The sequence below is a fragment of the Acomys russatus genome, chromosome 14 (genome assembly GCF_903995435.1).
Source record: "Acomys russatus chromosome 14, mAcoRus1.1, whole genome shotgun sequence".
Classification (NCBI taxonomy): domain Eukaryota; kingdom Metazoa; phylum Chordata; class Mammalia; order Rodentia; family Muridae; genus Acomys; species Acomys russatus.
In genome coordinates, this window is record NC_067150.1 from 45,664,780 (window position 1) to 45,689,615 (window position 24,836).

Consider the following 24,836-nt stretch of genomic DNA (forward strand, 5'->3'; position numbering starts at 1 on the left):
GATGGAGGAACTGGGAGGAGAGGAGGGACGGGGCTACAACTAGAATGTAAAGTGAATTTAAAAAAACTATCAGGAAAAAAAAGAAGAATAAAGGGTTAGAACAGGGGAGACATCTGAGGAGTCAGAGAGATAAGTCAGAACAACAGAAGGAGACTGAACAAGAAAGACCAGTCTGCTTTAAAACCACCTGGAAAACGTGACAGCAGTAGAGAGAAGAAAGAACCCCTAGTTGAGCAGAGCAGAGCCAGACACAGGGCGTCTCCCTCCTATCCAGCACTTAAGGCAGAATGAGCAAGCTCTCTTCTCAGCCGGGCAGTGGTTAGCGTCAGGGAGGAGGGGTTAGCTCCGAGGTCTCTGGAGAGAGAGCTACTACCTTGACGTGGCAATCCTCTGCTACGGCGTTGTATCTGACCTGCTCCACATGCTCGTCTACAGACTACATACCACCACACCGTCACAAACACAAAACACATGCACAAAACGAAATAATAAAGAGAATGAAAAAGTTCAAGCTAGAATGGTTATCATGACTTTAAAACGTTAAATTGGATAAAACAAAATATTAGATAAGGCAAAAATAGCATAACTAAAGTTATTCTATCATATATCATGAATACATTATAATTATTTCAAAATAAAAGTTTACTATTTGTATACTATTTATGTAACTTACAGTTCTTAAAACTATAATCTCTGAAAGTAAGGCCTACTTCTTTTAATTCTGTGATGTACACATGTACACACTGATATATGTGCGTGCTGGGGGGATGGTGGCCATGTAGAGCCCAGAGTTCAACACCGAGTCTCTTCCTCAGTGGCTCTCACCTTCCTTTTTGAAATAGGGTCTCTCACTGCGTCTGGTCTCATCAAATAGCAGCCAGCAAGCTTCTCAGATCCACCTGTCTCTGCCTCCCAGCTCTCTACTGGACGTCTACAAGGGTGCTGGGGGCCTGACCATGTCCTCACACTGACCATGTCCTCACACTGACCATGCCCTCACACTGACCATGCCCTCACACTGACCATGTCCTCACACTGACCATGCCCTCACACTGACCATGCCCTCACACTGACCATGTCGTTACACTGACCATGTCCTCACACTGACCATGCCCTCACACTGACCATGTCCTCACACTGACCATGCCCTCACACTGACCATGCCCTCACACTGACCATGCCCTCACACTGACCATGCCCTCACACTGACCATGTCCTCACACTGACCATGTCCTCACACTGACCATGTCCTCACACTGACCATGTCCTCACACTGACCATGTCCTCACACTGACCATGTCCTCACACTGACCATGCCCTCACACTGACCATGTCCTCACACTGACCATGTCCTCACACTGACCATGCCCTCACACTGACCATGTCCTCACACTGACCATGTCCTCACATTGACCATGTCCTCACACTTGCACAGCAAACAATTTACTGCCTGAGCTGTTGCCCCCGTCACATCATCAGTTCCCACCCACCTCTATTTATTTTCATTTCTTTAAGGTTCTGAGCATTGGACCCATAGCTTCACTCGTGCTAGAAAAGCGCTCTCTCTACCTTTTGTTTTATTGATTCCTGGTCTCCACAACCTGGGGATGAAATATGAATCCTTAGGCTTTTACCTTCCAAACGCTAGAATGTCAGTGGAGGGCCACGAAGCTCTGCACCCATCACTGTCTCATTCTTCTTACCCATCAACAAGTCGGAGTAATCATAGAATCAGATTATTCTCCTTGTAAATAAATGCTTGAGAGGACGGGGCAAAAGTCTAGCTGCTTGCCCCCGAGCTGACAAGTCCTAGGGAGGTACAACTAGAAATACCATTCCTCTATTGCATTAACCCCGGAGGGCATGACCAGAACTGGAAGCTTCTCCCCAGTGTTCTTGACGTGACAACTGCAGCCTAACAGCCCATTGCAATTCTGAGCCTCCTTTAAGGACCGCAGGGAGCTGCAGCAACTGACAGTGAAGCAGCCAGGAAAGCACACAGGCTGCTCTGCTCTGAGAACAGAACAGGAGAGAACAGAAGAATCGGCTAGCTGCTTTGACACATTTACCAATTTGACAAAGGCTTGATTTGTGGACTATCTTTCTTTAACTTATTTGATGAGTAGTTACTTTTTATAATATATCAAGGATTTCAAATGAATTAACCAACATGCCAGTTTTTGTCTTTTGTTCTTAGTTCTTTAAACATTTTATTTATATGTGTATATGTGTGTGCATGTATGTACACACAGTGTGCATATGCCACATGTGTGGGGGTGACCAGGGAGACTAGAGAGGGTGTCAGATGCCCTGGAGCTGGAGGTGGAAGTGCTTGCGAATTGCCAAACACAGGAGCCAGGAATGGAATTCAGGTGCTCTAAGAGAGCAGCAAGTACTTGTAACTGCTGACAACTCTAAGGTTTGGGTTTTTGGTTTTGTTTTGTTTGCTTGGTTTTTTTTTTAACGTGTGTGTGTGTGTGTGTGTGTGTGTGTGTGTGTGTGTGTGTGTGTGTGTGTGTGTGTGTGTGTATGTTTTAAGGATTTTACTAATCAACTTATCAGATGATCACAAAAATCCTACCTTAAACCCAAAAAGATAAAGCACACCTGTTGGGAGATTTTATCTCTGAGCCTAGTGATCAGTTTTTATCTTAAAGTGTAAATATTTTCCAAAATTCTTTACTTTACTTTTCTTTCTTTCTTTCTTTTTTCTTTTTCTTTTTTATTTTTGTTGTTTTGGTTTTTTGAGACAGGGTTTCTTTCTCTGTGTAGCCCTAGCTGTCCTGCACTGACTTTGTAGACCAGGCTAGCCTCTGAGATTCACTTGCCTTTGCCTCTGGAGTGCTGGGATTAAAGGCATGCGGCACCATGCCCAGTCAAAATTAGTTTCTTAAAGAAAACAAATTTTCAACAGATCTGTACTTTTTGATATAGTAGCCACTAACCATGCACCTACTCAAAATTAAACAAAACTGGAAGTTCAGTCATATAGGCCACATTTCAATGCTCAGTCACATGTAACTGGTGACTACCCTGCAGGATGGTACAGAGGCAGAGACCACGTAACACTAGACAAGAGAGTCAGAGAGTCACTTCATTGATATACAAAAGTCAAAAGGAAAACTGGTAAAAATCCGCTTATCCCAACTCCAAGTTTTGTACTCCCTTCCCCGAAAACTGTAATGCTCATACAGTAAGACAGGAAGTGCCTGCTCTATCTCTGCCCACTGCAGTGCTCACAGGGACCCTCTGCTGGACCGCACAGCTTGGCCTGCTGACTCCAGGACCACACAGCCTGCAGGGCATAATGGAAGGGAGACTAATGGCAGAGAGAGGGAGGGGTACACATTATACAGACGCATGAAACCCGGCATAACTGCTTCCCACAATGCTCTAGGTTCTACAAGTCCAACTGGATCTGTACACTACAAACCTTACCAAGAATTAAAACACTGTTTTTACAAACTGTTAAGTTTGTAACATTTAAAACACTAAACATTCGGAAAATACAGTCCTTCAAAGATTTGGCCGCTGTGAATAACTCATAATTGAGCAAGCATCTTTCACTTTACAGTCACTTCTTAGAGTCCCACACTGTGAAGTCCAGCGTCAACACTTGTCACCACGGAAGTGTTAATAGCCAGAGGCAAACAGTGTACCTCTGTGAGTTCCCTAACAAATACTGTACCAGTTATCTCTCTCTTTTTCTTTTTTTCATTTTTCAAGACAGGGTTTCTCTGTGTAGCCTTGGCTGTCCAGGACTCGCTGTGTAGACCAGGCTGGCCTTGAACTCATAGTAATCCACCTGCATCTGCCTCCCAAGTGCTGGGATTAAAGGTGTGCACCACCACCCCTGGCTCTGTACAAGGAATTTCAATACCATGGAGTCTTTGGTCTTATCAGGACTCAAGGACTAACTACAGCTCCTTCTTTCTGTCTCAAAGACACAGGTAAAACACACTCTTCTTAAGGACTGGCCATAGGTACCGTCCACGTACACAGAACCCACTGAATGAGTGTTGCAGTGCTGCTGCCCTAGGCATGGGGAAAGGCTTGGCAGTTCTACACTTGACCTTGAGAAGTTGCCCCATATACATTGTCCCTCTGCATTTTTACCTTTCTAAGTGAAATACAATTCATTTTTCTCTTTTCAGACTGTCCCCGCCAAGCCTTTAATTGTGTCTGACACTGTTCTGCATGTGCTGCAGTCTGTGCACTGCCTCACTGAAATGCTGAATCAAACGCCTTCTACGAGACCCGCTGCCAGCACCTCAATTCCTGATTCTTCTTGACTCACGCACACATTACTAATCCTGGCTGCTGAATCACCACGCAAGACTAAACCTGCGCCTTAATGTTTTAGAGTACATTTATCATTTATCTTGCTTTTGGTATTTCTGTAGTTTATGCTCTCACAAAGTTTTCTTAGATTTGTTGTTTCAGCACCCATTGGAGGGATGGCTCAGCAGCTAAAAGTACACACTGCTGTTGCAGGAGACCCAAATTCACTTCTCAGCACCCATGTCAGGAGGTTCTGAAGCACCTTAACTCCAGGTTCTAGGGGACCAGAAGCCTTCTTCAATTAACAAACAAAAACCTTGTACTTTTATAAATTAAAAATAAATAAAGTGCTTTAAAAGCTATGTTGTGTTTTAAATTATATATTTAGAGGATTACGCCACAGATGCAGCCATTTATATTTTAGGCTCCTGAAACCATTTACTGCAAAGTTATTATTGGGACAGTCCAATGGCAATTATTTAACAGAATTACCAATGTCACTTGGATTCATCATGGAACTTACACCATTTCATTGCTATAAAATAGAAACATGAGGTTTTATAAAAGCTCACCACAGGTTTGGCTACTAATCAGGCTGTGTAAACAGTAACAGAGAAGTCCTATCCAAAACTAAGATTTCAAAATAGGTCAAGCACTGAAAATCAACATGTTAAGAAAAAAGAGACTAAAGAAAAATTACAACAGAAAAAAATTAATCTCAAAATACCTCACTCTGCCTTCTCTTCTTAGTGAAAATGTATCTAATGAACGTCTCTTGAAGAACTTCTTGTTTGACAAGGAAATGCCAGAGTCGTTTGACTGGAAGTGCAGATGAGTCCCGGGATCTATCAAATGGATGTTGACAGCCAATCAGCTCACAGTCTATACAGCGTCTGCAGGCACTGGCTTTACCTCCCCCAACTTCATTCAAAGAACACAGCTGTAAGCTCAACAAACCTCAGTACTCATTTCACTCTTAATTTTAGTTTTCCTGAAAATAATTGCTTGACCTAGTAATCAATATTCCAACGACATTAAATGAACGAGGGAAGACAGCTATCAGGTGACTCTCTAAACTGCATGTAGGCTTCCCAGATAGTCAGGGTGCCCTGATGAATACAAAGTAACAGGCAGTGTTTCCAACTCCTAGGGTGGTCAGCTTGGTCCTTCAAGCTTGTGAACACTACATCTAAACATGGCTGGTTCCTTCAAAACAAAAGCATGCAGCCAGGGATGTTTAATATCATTTCAACATTATACATTGTGTATATCAAGATATACACATACCAACCCAAGAAAAGTCATTTTTATGTTTTTATTTACTAGTTAAAAATACTTTTTAAAAAGTATGTTGCTCATCAAAAGAGCTGAGGTGGGTAGGTAGAGCATCAAAAACAATAAAACTTTCATTTATCCTTTATTAAAATTATCCACAAGTTAGTAATACTGACTGCATACGTAGATTACTATTAAATCTCCTCCCAAGAGTAAGAAACACAGAAGAAAATAAAGGACATTTCCCCCAATTATAAAAATAATGTATCTATTGAATTACAGATAATTTGGGTATGAGAATTTTCTGCCCAGAGCTCTGTTGTTTTAGAGTTAGGACTATTCTTAAGGTTACTGGCATACTCTGTCAAGCTGTTTCCTAGAAAAGTTAAGCCAATTATAGCATCATCAGGATTCTGGCTTTCTTACTTGAATGGAGTATTTTCAGGCTCTAACATCGCTTTATTTCGGAGGAGAGCTGGCCCAGCACCCACTGAGAGGTCAGTTGGGTATGTGTTGACATAGTTAGGGGGTGGACCTTCAAAGTGATCCATTTTCTCCTGGAGAATCTGTTCCCAGTTCTCCAAGTTTTTAATGACAGCAATTCCTAATGGTGATGTCACAGGGAGCTCTAGAAGGCAAAAAATCAGGTCACTACACACCTGTAAAATCCAAACAGTTAGGGCCAAGACTTCTAAAAAGAGACGGATCTGAACATTTCAATCTTGTCAGACTATTCTCAATCTTAGGCTTAATACTTTCAACAAAACCAAGAGCACTAAAATGAGCAGAGAGAAGCATGCAGCTGTCCTGCTCCAGCCTTACTCTTTTAGTCTTCTGGGCAGACTGTAGAAAGACTTTGCAAAATATCTAATGCAGCATTTAAAAAATATTAAATGGCCTTCTACATAGATTTTGAATATTTACTTGATAGGAATTTATATATTTAATGGCATTGCTTTTCAAATTCCAAACTTACCAGAGAATTCCAGCCCAGCAATAGGAAAGAAATTCTTGATATTGTGAAGTGCTAGCTTAACCATTGTCAAATGCAGAAGCGCCCAGCTGTTTGGGAGGAGAAAAATCAAACAAACAAAAAGCCCACTTATTAATATAGAAAAATAGTCACAGGATAAGAGTAGTCATACCCCCTAACAATTGGTTAGCTTAATTTCCAACGCAGAAAAGCTGCCTCTGACTTCTACTTCACAAAAAGGTTTCTTTATAGTCATTAAAGGCCAGGCGCACATCTGGCCTTAAATGGTGCACACCTTTAATCCCAGTGCTTGGGAGGCAGAGACAAGAGACAGGTGGATCTCTATGAGTTCAAGGCCTCCCTGGTCTACACAGTGAGTTCCAGGACAGCCAGGGCTATGTATAGAGACCCGTCTCAAAAGGGGGGGGGGGGGGGGAGGAAGGAAGGAAACTTTAATAATGTATCAAATTTAGAATAGTTGAAAAGTATCTAGTAGGAAAAAATTCTCATACTGCCATATGGAGTCTAAAGCATGTCGTTTACTGATGCACTAAGTTCCTCAATAAACTCTTAGTTTTATAATTTGTACAGAAGCTATCTAGAAACTTATCTGAAAGGTAAAGAATTCCTAACTTGAAAATATATCACGTTTTAGATAAATTTATAGTAATGTTGTTTATTTATTCAAAAATATGAAAGCCAGCATGGTGATAAATGCCTTTAATACCAGCACTTGGGAGGCAAACGCTGGTGGAGTCTGAGACTAGCCTGGTCTATATTGCAAGTTCTAGGCCAGCCAGGAATACATAGCAAAACTCTGTCTCTATTTTTAATTTGGAGGTTTTTTGTTTGTTTGTCTGTCTGTTCGTTTTGTAGACCAAGCTGACCTAGAATCCACAGAGAGTTCTCTGCCTACCTCTGCTGGGATTAAAGGTGTGAGTTAGAACATCCAACTTGATATAAATGTAAGTTTTTCTGCAAAAGAAGGTCGAAAGGGGATAGAGGGCTTACTTACCTGTAAGAATTAGGATCTTGGTGCTCTTGTATTTGTATGTCTGAGAAAAAGGCATCATCTTCTTCATCATCACTATGAACACTTTCATCAGAATCATATATGACACCACTATCAGATAAAGGAAGAAATGGCTGGAATAAAAGGCAAAGCCAGTGGTAAATATGTAATTTTATAATACATTAAATACAGATTATATGTAGTGCTTATTTAAAGTAGTTGTAAACATTAATAAATTATTTCAACATACAGTTTTATTCAATTTAATAGTGAATACAATTAAACTGCATCAATCAATCTAAGCAAAACTTTCCTTTGCAGGTTCTAGATTTACAAAAGTGAAAATTACAAGAGAAAGTGTCTTCAGTTCAACAGAAGAATTTGTGGAGGCCGCTGAAGTCTACCCTCACTCTACCTATACAAACAAAAGACTAAGGCTAAGGGAGAGTCGAGAGTTAGGCCTTTTCCTGTTTTGTTTTCTCTGTGTCTCTTTCCTCCACACACAGGCCAGAGTTACGCTTTCTCTGGTACTCTGGGCCTCCTTACTCTTTCTCTGAAACTCCCTGCCTCCCTGTGGCAGACAAAGAGCTATATGGCTGCCCTCCATGTCTATCTCTTTTTTTTTTTTTTTAATTAATTTACTCAATTACAACACAATTGTTATCCCATCACTTGTATCCTCCCGGCCCTCTCTTCCTCCCTCTTTCACCCTATTCCCCTCCCCTAGGTCTCTGACAGAAGGGGATCTTCTCTATCAAGTCTCTTCTTGGTAGCCTGCTTATCCTTTCTCTGAGTGTCACAAGGCCTCCCCACCAAGGGGAAGTGGTCAAATATGGGGCACCAGAGTTCATGTCAGAGTCAGTCCCTGCTCTCCACACAACTGTGGAGAATGTTCTGTCCATTGGCTAGATCTGATAGGTGTTCAATATTTACCGCATGTATTATCCTTGGTGGTACAGCAGTTTGAGCAGAACTCCCTGGGCCCACATCTGCCCATCATGATGCTCTTCTTATAGGTTTCTAGGACCCTCTGGATCCTTCTATTTCCCCATTCGCCCATACTTCTCTCACCTAGAGTCCCAATAGGAAGTCCCCGCATCTATCCCAATCTCCTGGCTAGTGAAGATTTTCATGGGACATCCCTTTTGGGCTGGTGTCCAGTTATAAGTGAGTATATACCATGTGAGTCTTTCTGGGTCTGGGTTAACTCATTCAGTATGATCATTTCTAGTTCCATCCATTTGCCTGCAAATATCAGGATTTCCTTGTTTTTAATAGCTGAGTAGCATTCCATAGTGGAAATGTATCATAGTTTCTTTATCCATTCTTTGACTGAGGGTCATTTAGGTTGTTTTCAGGTTCTGGCTATTATGAATAAGGCTGCTATGAACATGATTGAGCACATGTCCTTGTTGTGTGCTGGAGCATCTTCTGGCTATATTCCTCACAGTAGAATAGCTGGGTCTTGAGGTAGCACTATTCCCAGTTTTCTGAAACTCCATGCTTATCTCAAACAGCATGGCTTTCTCTCTTCTAACTCCCTCCTGAAAACAGCTGCCAAGAGTTATAACTAGTCTGTCCTGAAGCTTTTCTTCTAAACTCTAACAAAATTGACCTTCACCTTCCTTTTGAGTCTGCTCTTAAATTCTTCACTTAAGATTAAGAAGCCCCAGAGGATCCCCTGATTTCCTCAGTAACATGTGGTGTCTCAGATGGGAAACTCCAGCATTTCTAATAGAATGAAGTGACCATGCAGGGATTTCAAAGCAGGTTCTCTGAGGACAGAACAGGTGACCAAACTCCAGGGCGTTAGCAGCCATCTGACTGAGGCCTCATACTGTGACTCCTGACACTCTGATGGCCACCAAAGGCTTGCAAGTGAAGCTTGGGTCAACCACCCTCCAGTTCAGCCACAGAGAACAACTACTACTACAAAACACACAAACAAGCAAACAAAACTGAGAAATACCAAAGAATAGTTTCTCCTGTGAGCATATCAAAAAATTCAATTGGCTTTGGTCCAGACCCTGTAAAGTGTCCTTAGTTCTATATCTTCCTGGTTTTCTACAAAGGTTTTATAAAGTTAAGCCATCTAGTAACTTGTGTGTGCTCCTGGAAGGATGGAGTCATTCCCTCTGTTTGAAAGGCTCCGATTTCACTTCTCTGTTTCCTCTCTTGTCTTATTTCTCCATCACACCTTTATCTAGGCACCAGTCAAAGACTTCCTTTCCTCTCTACACTTGGTAGTTATAAAACTGGAATACTTCTAGCATCCTTTAGAGAGTGTCACTGGAAAAGTACCCCAACTGCCACATCCTATGACCCACTCAGCTCAAAAAGACTAGATAGATTTTGTAAGACCCTTCTCCCAATTCCCCCACCAAAGACAAGAGACCATGATATAGCAGCTAATTAAGATGTATGAATCTTATTTTGGATCCTAATTTGCAAATACAACTAAATAAAAACATTTAAAATACAAAGGAAAAGTATAAACAATGGCCACTTGATGGCATTTAAAATAAGTTAATGTGAGTGTGGTTCTTTTCAAAACCTGTTCTCTTTTTGGAGTCTGGAGAGATGGCTCAGTGGTTAAGAATATAAGCTACTCTTCCAGAGGAGCTGGGTTTGATTCCTGGTACCCATAGGATGTCACACAGCTGCCTGCAATGCCATCTCTAGTAGACCTAATGCCTTTTTGTGGCCTCTTGGACACTACACTATACTTATGTGGTACACAGGCATACATGCAGACAAAACACCTATACACACAATTTGTTTTAAAGTTGGGTATGGTGGTACACACCTTTAAAAGCCTGTTTATTTGTTGTTGCTGTTTGTTGAGGACAGCACACGTTGGCCTCAAACTGGTACCCTCCTATGCCCACATCCCTAGTACCAGTGTAGGAGTACAGCTGTGTGCCACCAAATCTAGCTTTAAAACACTAAAATTATTTTTCATTTATTTACTTCACGTGGGTGTATGCGTGTGTGCACACACACTTGTGCTATGCCACATAGGTGGAAGACAAAGGACAACCCAAAGATGCTCTCCTCTTTCAGTGTGTTGGTACTGAGGATTGAACTTAGATTATCAGGCTTAGTCCAAGTGCCTTTTCCCAATGAATCATCGTGCTGCCCTCCCTGCCGACTGTTTTTCAAGAAGCTTTAAAAAAATTATCATGTATGTGCGTGCGTGTCATGGTCAGAGAACAAGTGGAGTTGTATCTTCCTTCCTCTCTATGTGACCTCTAGGAAGGGAACTCAGGTCTCTCAGTTAGCACACACAGAAAGCACTTTTAGTCTCCGAGCCATCTTGACAGCTCCAAAACTCCTTGTAAAAATTAAATGCTGTCAAGTACAAGGACACATGCTTTTACCTCAGCATTTATGAGGTGGGGACAGGGACACTGAGACAAGTTCAAGACAGTCTACACAAGGCTACACAGCAAGATCCTGTCTCCAAAGCCAGTAATTATTAATGAATAACCTCTCATGAGGTTCACATTTGTTTCTAACCCCTCAATGGTACCTCAATGGTAAATAAAAGGTAAAATGAAATAAATATCCACTGAGTTAACAATTTTGAAACTAGATGGTAGATAAGAATTTAGAACTTATTTTTCCTTTTGTATATATTTGAAGTTTTCCATAACAGAAAAAATTTAAGGATAACTATATATTTGTTTTGCTTTGTTTTTGAGAAAGGGTCTCACTATGTATCCCTGACAAGCCAAGGACCAGCTATGCAGATTAAGCTGTCCTCAAACTCACAGAGATCTGCCTGTCTCTGCTTCTGAGTGCTGGTATTAAAGGCATGTGCTACCATGCCCAACTAGCTCTATGTTTTTAATATTATAAAAATTGCTTGCCTTATAATCTTAATTTTAAAAAGCAAAACGTAAAACTCCATGTAATAATACTATTATATATACTGTAAATATAATCTTACTCTTCTTCTTAACATAAGCTGATCCAAAATTTATAATTTTCCTGCCTCCACTTTTTGAGTACTGGGAATACAGACACATGCCACTTTTTAAAAAAATATGTTTTTGCATTTTCTAAATTTTCATAATTTTATATTAGTTATAAAAACATTCTAAAATGAAAATAAGTTGGCATATTACCATTTATAAATCTTAATATTGCCATCATTTATATTAATGATGCAATAGGCATCAATTGTCATTTTCAAATGGCAAGGAGAAATCTTTAATTAGAAAGGTGGGACTCCAGAGTCTGCATTCCTCCCAGGTTCCTAAGTGATGCGGACACTACCATCCTGTGATATACTTTGCAGATCACTAAATAACCAAATATTTTACAAAGCAATGCCTCAAAAACTATTTCAAAGAACAGCAGAGTCTACAAAGAAAAGACAGTAGGTTTAATGCCTCAATATCTCTAAGAAGAATGGGGTGTGGTAGCAAACTTCTTTAATCCCAGCACTCAGGAGGCAGAGGCAGGCGGATCGCTGTTAGTTCAAGGCCAGCCTGGTTTACAAAGTGAGTCCAGGACAGCCAAGGCTACACAGAGAAACCTTGTCTCAAAAAAGAAAAAAGAAAAGAAAAGGAAAGAAAGAAAGAAAGGAGAGAGAGAGAGAGAGAGAGAGAGAGAGAGAATATGAACACAGCAACAGCAGGCAACTGACTCTCCTCAACAATGTAGGATGTGAGTGTCATATCTACATGCACCAATACTGCATGAGACAGACCCATCAGGGTAGGAACCACCATGAGTATGCGATGATCCTCGGACAAATTTTCTCTGCTTTGGAGAAACAGAGGTCATGACAACTTACCACAGCCTGACTAATCCTCTAAACCCATGCTGATCAAGATAACTGTCGCTAACAAACAGGAGACGGCTACAGACTACACAGGAGTATCGCCATCATGGCAAAGATGAGGCTGGTGATATGTTAATAAACTGACTTCCAGTTTATACCCAAGTCTCACAGGATTTTAGTTTTTCTCATCTATTATTGTTTGATAATTACTAATTTTTATCAGTCAATTCCGTTTCTGGACTTTGAAAGTTAAATATCTAAACTGAGGTGACTGAACCAAAGTCTGTTCCATCATTTGGATGTGACACATCCACAAAAGCCAATAAAACAGACACATTTAACGCGTGTACACTGCACACCCCTTACCTTTGCAACAAAGTAATCCCACATACTAAGTTCAGGAGGAATAAACTTTTCTTTGTAAGATGGTCTTTCTGCAGGCACTGGTGGTGGGGTGGCATCTTTTACAGGCCTTCCAGGTACCAGCATTCTCATATTAAATCTCCTCCGGTGTTTATCTATGTCTTCAGAAGCAACAGGAGGTGCTAAATAAGACGTAAAAGTCAGCATTGGTTTATGTTCTTTCTTTTGATCCTGCTCTTGCCATATGTTCTAGACTAATTTTTTACATCAGGGCATCTGAACTTTCCTGGTTACTGTGATTCAGTCAATATTCCATGGCAGAGAGTCATGACAAAGAAGCAGGTGACATCATCCCATGAAGCCACGTACTAACCACACTATGGGTTAAAATCATTTCTGTAAGATGCATTAAGAGGTGCTGGGGAGATGGCTCAGCAGTTAAGAGTACTTATCACAGAGACAACAAATTTGGTTCCTAGAATCAACTTCAGGCAGCTCACATAGTCCAGTTCCTGGGGAATCTGATACCCATTTCTGCATTTCTGGACTCTAAGGGCACCTGTACTCGTGTGTGTGTGTGTGTGTGTGTGTGTGTGTGTGTGTGTGTGTGTGTGCGCGCGCGTGCGTGCGTGCGCGCGCACACACACACACTCTTATTCCTACAGATGCACTAAAGAACTGGTATACTCTGTAAGTATTTACAAAGAGTGAGTGACTGTTTTAGACTATGGGTGAAGACTTGGTGCAGTGAAGCACACCTTTAGTCCCAGCATCTGGCAGCCAGAGGCAGATGGATCTAAGTTTGGCCAGCACTTATAACATAAATAGAGGTAGATCTAAGCTCAATATCAGCCTGGTTTACTTTTCTTCTATTACACAGCTGATTCTCCACTAAAGTCGCTAGGGTGGATCTTTAGAAAACCTAAGACTTTCACTACTTAATATCCTCCATCATTTTCTCTTTCCTTAGAGCCACAGCTAATGTCTATGCTATGATCCACACAATCCAACATGGCCTTGTCCCAGTTACTCTGCTAACTCCCACCAGTACCACTCTCCCTGTTTATGATAAGTCTGATGGCTTCCTAAAAAAGAAATACAGTATTCCCTTTCCTCACTGTTCTTCCATCTGCCTAGAATGCTCCAATTATGGACCCTGCATGGTGGAATCATAGACCTCCCGAGGGATCAGCTCAAAGTCCAACCTCATCAAAAACACATCTTCTCGTCTTTCTCCCTGCACTGGCCCCGCCCACTCCTCATCTGGTCTCCTTCCACTGCCCCTGCACTGGCCCCGCCCACTCCTCATCTGTCTCCTTCCACTGCCCCTGCACTGGTCCCGCCCACTCCTCATCTGTCTCCTTCCACTGCCCCTGCATGTCTTGTTCCTCCCACACACCACAGTCTAGGACACTGCCTGGCAGAGAGCATTTTGAGGGACACAGATGACTTAATGGAGAGCATTCCACAAGTAAGAGGGGACGCAGCTCAGCGGGAGAACACCTGCCTAATGTGCACAGAGAACAGGGCTTCATCCTCAGCACCGAAGAAAAAGATTTCAGAATTATCATCAACAAAAAATGTAACTTAGGAAAAAACTTTTAATTCGAAGTGTACTCCAGGTAGGCTGGGCTAATGGAGGGTGAAGACAGCAGGAGTTGGTGAGATCACACCCCTTATGGTACCTTATACAGGAGCCTAGTTTAACTCAACCACAGGCATTGAGACAGAGGTAGAAATGTGTTATTTAAACTTTCTGTCACTTATTCCTTATGTGTAATATGACTTCCTTTTCTGCAGATGAATTAAAGTTCTTTCTATGTTTTAAAGGAAAAAAAACCTTCCCTTATTACACAAGTTTAAAAAGCCAGATGAAAAATATATTCTTGCCAATAATGAACACACACAAGCACACACGCACACACACACACACACACACACACACACACACACACACACAAAGAATTTTTAACACTATTTATGACTGAAACAGCTATCATTTACATTACCACAAGCTTAATCTGAGGCCATCTGCTATGACAAACTTTTGAGAATGTCTCTAAATCTGCTCTCTGCTGGGCAATGTCCTAGTCTTTGGGAGTGGGGAAAACAAGACAGGCAGGGCAGTAGGAGAGTGATGAGGAATGGGCGGGGCCAGCACCAAATCTTTAATGATGTCAGTACCTCTACACTGCCCCTGTCACTGTTACCTCTTCTGTAATTTCTTTTTTTATTTTCTTCCAACTTGTTCTGATTTACCAACCTCAAAAACACTTCTACAAAAAGAAAATTAAAAATTCTAGTTTTATTCTAATATGTGTTTAGCTATTTATTACCTTAAAAAAGAATTACTATAGTCTTAAGATAAACAACTAAGACATTAAAAACCTTATTTTAATTGGAAAGTTATCAGCATTTATACACAGTATCTGCATCAGATGTATCTTACCTGCAACACTTTCTGATTGTCTCCGAGGCTTCACAACAAGTTTCACACCCCCTCCAAAAACAGCAGCCCACATTCGATGATTTAATGGGTGGGCTGCAAGCCGAAACAGTTCATTGGAGGAATTTGTGGCCAGAGCATGTATCAGTAAACTTAAGTAAACAGCAACAACAGCTTCACACAACAGAACATTCAATTTTGGCTGGTCTTCATCTTGGGCAGAGCTCAAGAGATTAATAAGTGAGCTCACACCTGTAACAGCATAGAATATCACAAAATGTCAGTATCAAGCATAGCACACATACATACACATATATATACATATGTGCATATATATAAGGGCATATACATACATATACACACATATATGCATTATATATACATACAGTTTAACTAAACTAAGTGCCTATTCCCTATAAGATAGCATTCTCATAGTGTAAGTATCAACATAATTAGGGGAATGGATTGTAATTTACAGGATGGAGTAAGAGCCATCTATAGCAGTAGAGCAGGTCAGTTATAGACTAAGGGGAGAAGGAAAAGCTCTTCCTTCCAGTAGCATTCCAACTTCAAGGCTGTGGTAGTTTGAATGAAAATGGCCTCCACAGGCTCACAGGGAGTGGCACTATTAGGAGGTGAGGCTTTGTTGGAGGAAGTATATCCTTTGGGGTAGGGGCTGGGGTTTCGGAAACCCAAGCCAGGCCCAGTGTGTCTTTCTCCTCCCACTGCCTACCAATCTGGATGCAGACCTTTCCTCTACCTCTCCAGCACCATGTGTGCGTGCATACTGTCATGACCATAATGGACTACATCTCTGAGCTACAAGCAGACCAATGAAATGTTTTCTTTTGTAAGAGTTGCTGCGGTCACTGTCTCTTCACAACAATAAGCCCTAAGACAGTGGTGAAGAAGAGTTAGAAACTCCCTTACAGCCACTCCACAGTCAAACCTGACTCAGACAGGAATCAACACTGCCTGCTAAAAATGGAGATGTTACTTCAAGTATTACTAATTAAGAAAAAAAAAAAAAAGCATAACGTTATGAAGGAAACGCCAACAGAAACACCTTACCAGGAGATCAAGCTACTAACGACAGCTGACAGCAGCTGTCTCCAGATAATTTACAATGAAAAGAGCACTTTTTTCCCCATTATTTCTCAGTCAAAAATACATAACCTGAACCTAACATTAAGAAAAAAATTAGAAAGTTCCAAATATAGGAGCATTCTTTCCAACTGACCAGCAAGTACATGATCTTCAGAAGTGTCAAGGTTGGGAAGACAAAACGGGAGAGCCAGACACGGTAGTGGTGTACACCTGAGTCCGACACTCAGGAAGCAGAGGCCAGCCTGAGCTACGATGCCTAGCAAGGCTGGATCAAAACCCTCAAAATAGAAAAAAGGAACCAAGCAAAATAGAAGTGAGGGAGAAAGGAAGGGGAGGGCAAAGGGAAGGGAGCAGAGCAAGCGGCATGAAAAGAAGAAACTTCAGCTGTCATTCAAGGAGACTGATGGGATTATCTCAGCAAGATGTCACATCACGCAGTGCTGTCTCAACTACAAGGCAGTAAGCATCAGCAACAGTGACAGTGGTCCGCCCTCTCCTGTGGGGTGGGTCTCAAGCTGGGCCAGTCATTGGTTTGCCATGCTCTCTATCTCTGTTCCATCTCTGCCCCTACGCTTCTTGTCCCACCTTGCTACAGGAGGTGCAGACTTTATGCTCCTTAACACCCGTTCATTACTTGGAGTCTCAGCTAGGGTCACCTATCTATAACGCCAATGCTCTAGCAATAAAATAAGAGGATGACACAGGAAACCCCCTAACAGCTCTGGAGTCGCCTGGGACACAGCAATGAACAGCAAAAAAAGCCTGTCTCAAAGAAGGTAGACAATCAAGACCAGCATGCAAGATTGTATTCTATGCTCTTTTATAGAAACAGACAGACAGACAGACAGACACACACACACACACACACACACACACACACACAGGAATTGGAAGGAAACCAACCCCACTACAACACAACATTACTGAAGCTCACCAGGCCACTGGGCAGGAGCTGAGCTTGGTGTAGCGTGTTCTTCGATGCTCTCTGTCCTGAGTCGCCGTCGGTCACTTAGGAGAAGCCCTTGGTAAGCCATTGCTGTGAGCTGGTTCCCTTCTGTCTGACTGCTAAAACAAACAGGTGTAATTACTGCCGTGGGAGAGATAGCACTTTACACAAATCTATTTCAGATGGCAAATAAATAAATAAATAGTTTTTGTGACTGAATTCACTCTTGCAATAAGAACTTATTTTACAATGTTCTTGGAATTAGTTACAAATGCTTATTAATAGTATTTTAAAGCAAAATATCAGCTTTTATTATGTTAGGCAGATGATTTTTATTTCAGAAGCTTCTTAATATTTTAAAATACTTTCAAGCTGAGCTCACTTTTAAAACTTGGAGGTTGGTGTTAGCAGAGGGCCCAGCAGACAAAACAATGGTTTACTGTAATTCTTAGCTCTGCAAAACTGCTTGAGCTTAGCCATACATTCCGAGTGTGAGCTAGAAGCTGGGGGACTGTCTCTGAGCATTATCTAAATCTTAGACCACTGCCCCTCAAAACAGACTCCCTTCTCTAAAGAGCTTTGTGCAAATGGAGGAAATAGAAAAGCAAAAGGCAGAGCTGGCTGCAGGGAGTAGGTCCTGGCTGAGCCTAGAAACACGCACTGTTTTTTGGTTTTTGGTTTTTTTTCTTTTCGAGACAGAGTTTCTTTGTGTAGCCTTGGCTGTCCTGGACTCACTTTGTAAACCAGGCTGGCCTTGAACTCACAGCGATCCGCCTGCCTCTGCCTCCCGAGTGCTGGGATTAAAGGCGTGCGCTGCCACGCCTGGCCAAAACATGCATTTTAACCAGGAAACAATTTATCTATGGCCACTGATGACCGTGTCAACTAAATCAATTTTTTCCTCCTTACTTACAATTTTACATCTTTAGAGTCATTTAAGTATGGATTAATTAGGATAAAAACAGAGTGCAGACCATTTTGAGAGAGCAGCTCCTCATTTTAGTATCAAATGTTCCCATAAAGGGCAGCTCACTTGGCAAGAAAAAGCCTAGACATATATTGATGTAGATATATTTCTATTAATTTTTAAAATATACTTCATTTCAATCTAGAACATCCTACCCAGTGATTCCATTTCTCACAACTTACACTATACTAGAATTAAAATGCAAAATATAAATAGGTGCACAGAATTTGTTATTTAGAAATACTCAAGGCATTATTTTTAATTGATATCAATTAGCTAGTATAGTAACGCAGACCTGTAATCCCAGCTACTCAGGAAGCTGAGACAGGAGGATCACAAGTTCAAGGCCTGCCTGAGCTGCAGAGTGAATGAGTTCCAGCCAGCATGGGCAACTTGCTGAGACCTTGTCTCAAAAAGCAGGTCTAGAGATGCACAGCTCAGGGGTAAAACATGTCTGCACAACAGGTAAAACGACCTATGACTCATCCCTGTACTGTATAAAAAACAAAAATGATACCATCAAGTGACTTCTACATCACACATAAAAGTACTAGTTACATTAATAATTTAAGCATTTTTTCAAGAATATATGTCCAGTTTTCAATTTTTTTTTTTAACTATCAACCGAAAATAAGTTAAATAAGTAAAAGACAATCCATTTTTTTAAAAAGTAATTTCTGATGGAAGAAGGACTAGAAAATCTGTAGTGTAAAATATTTGGGGCAATAAAATTTTCTTTCAAGGAAATAAAAGAGTAATTAGGATCACTCACATTACTGCTTGTCATAGTCTATATTTCTCTTCTGTTATTGGGTAACAACTAAACTAATCAAATAACTATTCTCTTTCTGGGCTATTTTATCCATTAAAGTACACATGCCATTTATACTGGGGACTTATTTTCAACCCTAAGAAATAGAATCCTAATCAAGTGCTGGAACAGTTGAATGTTTTACTGTATTAAATGTTTTGGGTGATTTTTTTTTTACCTGTAGCTATGACTGTCACATAATGCTTGGTAAATTGATGCAGACAGGGACGCCGCTAATGAATGAAGTGTGTGCACCTAAAACCAAAACAGCCACAATTACAGTTTGGACTAACATTTCCACACAACAGCAATATCTTAAAAGTAAGAAAATACTGAGGAAACTAGTAACAGCATCAATAAAACTGGATCCTACAGAAGATAACCCTGCCTTTACACGTTTAGAGTAACTCACTTATCTTTATAGGCATACCCAATAACAAAGGTGATTGATTCAGACATAATTATCAAATATATGCTACAAGCCTGACATTTACCAGGCCCTGAGAATGGACTAGTGCTAATGTGACTGGGGCTTGTCCTAAGCTACAACAAGTGACTTATATAGTAATATAAAAAGGAAAATTGAAGCCAACTAAGCACAGAATTTTCAGAGCTTTCTTTTGAGTTTCGCCTTATGAGATTATACAAGACTCAGTTTTATCTTAAATAACAATGACTGTTTACTAAGTAAATCAAGCACTGTGTCAAGTGGCTAATTTTTCAGAAAGCAAATAATTTAGTTAGTATTCACAGGAAATGGAGAGTCATTAAAATTTGTGATTAGAAAGCTTAAAAATTCTAACATATAATATTTTAAAATTCACATCTGAAATTCCACTTGAATCTATACTTTCAGACATATAAATTTCTTAAAATTCGAGATAGATGCCCTTTAAAAGCCTTATCCAAATTACAAGGAATGAACATTTTCCAACGTGGTTTTATCTTTTCCATTTCTTAACCTAACAAGTAATTTAAGCAATCTCTAGGAATTAATTCACACTACAGGTTAGAAATCTGTAATAAGCTGACATGATTGGACAATCCTGTGTCTCTGAAGTGTGTATCAACAGAGATCAAACTCACTTACAAAAGAAGAGGGAGGAGTGAAAGCAACAGGAGCTGGACTGCACCAGTGGCTGGGGAACACCCAGTCAGATCCTGCTGGGGAACACCCAGCCAGTGTGTCAGTCAGATCCTGCTGGGGAACACCCAGCTAGTGTGTCAGTTACATCCTGCTGGGGCACACCCAACCAGTGTGTCAGTCAGATGCCACACTCCCGCCAAGCTCCTGTGGGGCTTCTTGGAATTCACTAGGTAAGAGTTTAGAACATGGTATAGGGTTCATTTAGGGTGGGGCCTCTCAATTCTGATTGCCTCTAGCTTACTGACAGCCTCCAGTAAACAAGGGACAAGGATATTATCTCTGGAGATATTTAATTAAATGGTTATCTCAAGTACCCTTCCCTAACCGAATTTTTCACATTTTAATAACATATAAACAAAAAGTTGTTAATATTTTCAGATTAGTAGCTCATGTGAAGGAATAGAAAACCTAAATGAATATTCAGTAGCAAGAATACTGTCTAGAAAATTAGTTTTACTATAAAAAACATTTACCTGTCTTAAAGGAAGACTGTAGAGCCTTTTCCAGAACTAGGAATGCACACTGTCAAGACCGGGCATGGTGGCGCACACCCTTAGTCCCCAGCACTTGGCAGGCAGAGGCAGGTGGATGGATCTCTTTGAGATCAAGGCCAGCCTGCTCCATACAGCAAGCTCCAGGACAGCCAGGGCTACATAGCGAGACCCTGTCTCAAAAAACCAAAAAACTAAAACAACAACAACAAAAAGAATGTATACTCTTAAACTGCATTCATTGCAGTCTTGAACTCATTAGAAGTGAAAAAGCCACACATGAAAAGATTCTCTCTACTCTTAAATTGGAGCACACACAAGGATAATTGCCTTCCCCGCGGATACAGTGTCAAATACAAAGCTCACATTACCTTCACATCCTCAACACTGGGGTGCGGTGGTGCTTTCATCTGCACAATAGTGTAAAGTATATCATGGATGTGATTATTTAAGTACCATACAGGGTTGGCTATGACTGTTTTTGTTGATGCTATACTTGCTGAAAGCAGCGGCAAGGTGGTAGGTAGTGGCAGTGGAGACTGGAGCTGCTTTACTGTGGTTTCCTGTAGATGACAATGATTAGTTTTTTTTCCAAAATTGTTAAAATGAAGAAGGGGAAAAAAAAAACAAAAACAAAAAACAACCACAGTTACCTGATAAAATGCAGGTGGTAAGCACCTGACTAAGAAAAGCATGATCCTGTACTGAGTCACTCATTCTACAAACATTTACTTACTGAGCACCTCATCTGTCCCATACTATATTATTATATAGTCCCATACTATAAAGATTTTTAAAGTGTGTTTCTGCAGGCCACGCATGGTGGTGCACACTTTTCATCCAGAGGCAGGCAGATCTCTGTGAGTTTGAGGCCAGCCTGGTCTACAAAGTGAGTCCAGGGTAGCCAGGGCTGTTACACAGACAGACCTTGTCTCAAAAAACAAAAGAAAACAAAACAGGGTTATTTCTGTGTAGGCAAGTCTGTGGGCATTTTCTGTATAATGGACTGATGCGGGAGGTCCTAGCTCACAATGGGCAGTGCCTCCAATGGGTAGGTGGTCCTAGATGGTGTAAGAAAGCAGGCTGAGCCAGGCGTGGGGGCGCTCACCTTTTAATCCCAGCACTCAAGAGGCAGAGGCAGGCAGTTCACTGTGAGTTCCAGGCCAGCCTGGTCTACAAAGCAAGTCTAGGACAGCCAAGGCTACACAGAGAAACCCTGTTTCAAAAAACAAACAAACAAAAAAAAAAAAAAAAAAAAAAAGAAAGAAAGAAAAGAAAAGAGAGAGAAAGCAGGCTGAGCAAACCATGAAGAGCAAATCAGAGAGCAGCACACTCCTTCATGGTGCCCACCTCAGCTCCTGCCTTGAGCTCCTTCCTGTCCTGATGCCTCCTGATAACGGACTAAATCCTGTACGCCAAATAAACCCTCTCCTCCACAAGTTGGTTTGATCAGTGTTTATCACAGCAACTGATAAAGCAAACCAAACCAAGTTCCAGTCACTCAAGCCTTCTCCTAAGCAAGCCACACTGGAAACAAGTTATCAGCCTCCTAGGACTACAGGAGCTGAAAATGTTTACATTCATTTAAGAGAAAAAGTTCACAGCTTCAGCTGGAAGAGCTACTGAAATCATTCAAGGAGTCGGGAGTAGCAACAAGTGATGCCCATACCTGCTGTGACTCTTGCAGCAAAAATTTGAGTTCCATTCTCACTGAGGCCAGACCACCACCCTGGGCTCCGTGAAGGCTGCAGTAACTGAGAAACACTCTTAGGAGATCCTGGTTTTTCTGCAACCACAGCTTTCGCCTTTCCGCATGTTCCCGTTTAGCCTGCAATCTTCTTCTTTCTATTTGGTGGCGCTCATAAGAACCAATGTCTGGCTTGTCCACCGTTTCTTCCTGACCCAGAAGTTCACTCTCTACTTTAGAATATGCTTTACTAGAATATTCTTTAATAACTGATTCATGATTGCATATCTCATGCAAGGCAGCAATTTCCTTTTCGAGCCAATTATAGAGCTGGAACCTGAGCTTTCCTCCATCTACTTCGTAACCTGTAGCCAGAGTTCTTAACTCAGTCATGAGGATCTTCAAACAAGCTCGGAACTTCAGTTGTTCAGCAATCACATCAACCTCGATATCACCTTCACAACCCTCTTCCTGAGGGGTCAGTAACGCACTAGAGTCTGAGGCCCTCTGGTCCTGCTCAGCCTTCCTGGCATCTGTACTCTTCATTACTAAGCCACCCGCATCATCCTCTTCTAAGGCGACATCACGATCGTCACCCCAATCGAGCTGAAGAGGCTCCTCATCAACTGTAACCATTGGCTGACTCCAATCAAACTGAGAGGAAGTTACGGCTGACCAGTCCACACCAGAACTGCCATTGCCACTGCTCACTGGTTTTGCTTCCGACAGCCCATTCCCCATCCTTTCGGAACCTAAGTCAAGCTGATCTTTTCTTGCAGTTAAGGAAGATATTTTGGTTACTTTAGGAATTTTAGAAAGTACTTCAAGGGCTAAAACAGGGCATCCAACTTTAAAATGAGCATTAGCGGTAGTGAAAAATAATTTTCTTTCTATGAGGTTAATTTTATCAGCAATGCTTTTCTCAGTTTTGAGACCTAAAGTTGCCAAGGTTCCTTCAGGGGAAGCAAGATTTCTCCGAATAAGTAAAGGATGTGTTCGAAGGTAGTTGTAAAAACTGAACACCACAGGGTTACACGATTTGATGATGACTGCAGAAAACAAACAGATAAAAGCCGCAAGTTGCTGTGTTAATTTAAACTTCTACTGAAAAATTAAAATAAATTAGTATTTCCTAAAAATAAAAAACCATTAAATATTATTATAAATAAATATTAACCCAGCACTCATTCATGTAACTATTATGTCTATATAACTGAAACAAACGCTAGAGTAATGTCCAAAGCACGTGATGTCAAAGAAAGAGGAAAAGAGGTGCACACAGTAACCTATGTAAGACAGTGGAGCAGGGAGAGAGAGACACATGCTTGTTTACTTATATTCTAAATGGAAGTAAAGCACAAACAACTGGTTTCCTTCATAAAGGTGGGAAGGAATGGGGAAAGAAGCCTGAATTCTCTGAAAACACCTTCCAGAAACGCACACGCACATGCACACGCACACACTCTGAGACAGGCTCCTTATGTAGCTGTCTATGTAGATCAGATTGTCCTTGAACTCAGAGTCACCTGCCTCTGCTACCCCAGTGCTGGAATTAAGGCATCTACCATCATACCCAGCAACTTTACTTTTCAAATTATTGTCAACATCTTATATGACTTAAAAAGGAAATAAGATTTTAAGATGTAGTTCACAAAAAATACAAACCACTGCAAAACTAAACAAACGAATTATATGTCAACTTGGTAGCATAGCTACAAAGAGATAAGTTATGAAGCGATTTCAAACTAAGGTACTTGGCTGTGTGTCTTCAGTAAGCTATGCCACTAACAATAATAATGTAAGACGACTTAGATTTTCTCAGTCACCACTTTGTTGTGGATCAGATATTTATATTCTTATTGTGAAACTATTCCATGCATACAGAATAGTAAGTAGCTCTGTTAATGCCATGAAATCCCATGCCTTTCACTATAAAACACAAGCATGAAGCCTAAGAAGAATCTCATTTCCATATGAACTGGAAAGAAAGCATATCTCTTGGGTTCTTAGAGGAGAGAGAAGTCCTAGCCACATTCAGTCAACAGCCTAGGAGCAATGAGAACTAGACTGCAACCTCTAAACATTATTTCCCACCAAGAGAAGTCGAATTCCTTGAAAGAATGGTCATTTTTGGGTCTGAGGCAGAAAATACACAAGAAGAACCTAAATTATTCTGCCATACCAGAAATCAAGGAAATGATTAAGAAATAATACCAAAAAGAACTCAGAAACTTGTCAAGCTCTCCAGTGGTTAAAGATGAGACAATCTGAGCATCCACAAAAACAAACTGCTAATGCCTGAATGCAAATCCTTAAGACCTGCAAGCTGAAAGTAATCTTTAAGAAAATAAAAGGAGGGGCTGGAGAGATGGCTCAGAGGTTAAGCGCACTGGCTGTTCTTCCCGAGGTCCGGAGATCAATTCTCAGAAACCACATGGTGGTTCAAAACCATCTATAATGAGATCTGGTGCCCTCTTCTGGCCTAAAAGTGTACAACTGGGCAGAACACAGTATAAATAATAAATAAATAAATCTTTT

At 41.0% G+C, this 24,836-nt stretch overlaps 1 protein-coding gene across 4 annotated transcripts in view; it reads right to left on the minus strand.

Annotated features, from left to right (window-relative positions):
- Positions 1-24,836, minus strand: part of Dmxl2 (Dmx like 2) — a 128,538-nt gene that overhangs the window by 12,078 nt on the left and 91,624 nt on the right. The window contains exons 24-34 of one of the 4 annotated variants that reach the window (XM_051156464.1): positions 22,281-23,347; positions 20,983-21,174; positions 19,152-19,228; positions 17,184-17,311; positions 15,146-15,394; positions 12,700-12,878; positions 7,545-7,675; positions 6,533-6,618; positions 5,983-6,184; positions 5,009-5,126; positions 374-436 (exon numbers count right to left, since the gene is read on the minus strand). In XM_051156464.1, coding sequence (XP_051012421.1) covers positions 374-436; positions 5,009-5,126; positions 5,983-6,184; positions 6,533-6,618; positions 7,545-7,675; positions 12,700-12,878; positions 15,146-15,394; positions 17,184-17,311; positions 19,152-19,228; positions 20,983-21,174; positions 22,281-23,347 — 2,492 coding nt within the window. Of the gene's footprint in view, positions 1-373; positions 437-5,008; positions 5,127-5,982; positions 6,185-6,532; positions 6,619-7,544; positions 7,676-12,699; positions 12,879-15,145; positions 15,395-17,183; positions 17,315-19,151; positions 19,229-20,982; positions 21,175-22,280; positions 23,348-24,836 lie in introns of all 4 variants that reach the window. The other 3 variants (XM_051156463.1, XM_051156466.1, XM_051156465.1) reach the window with 3 other exon arrangements.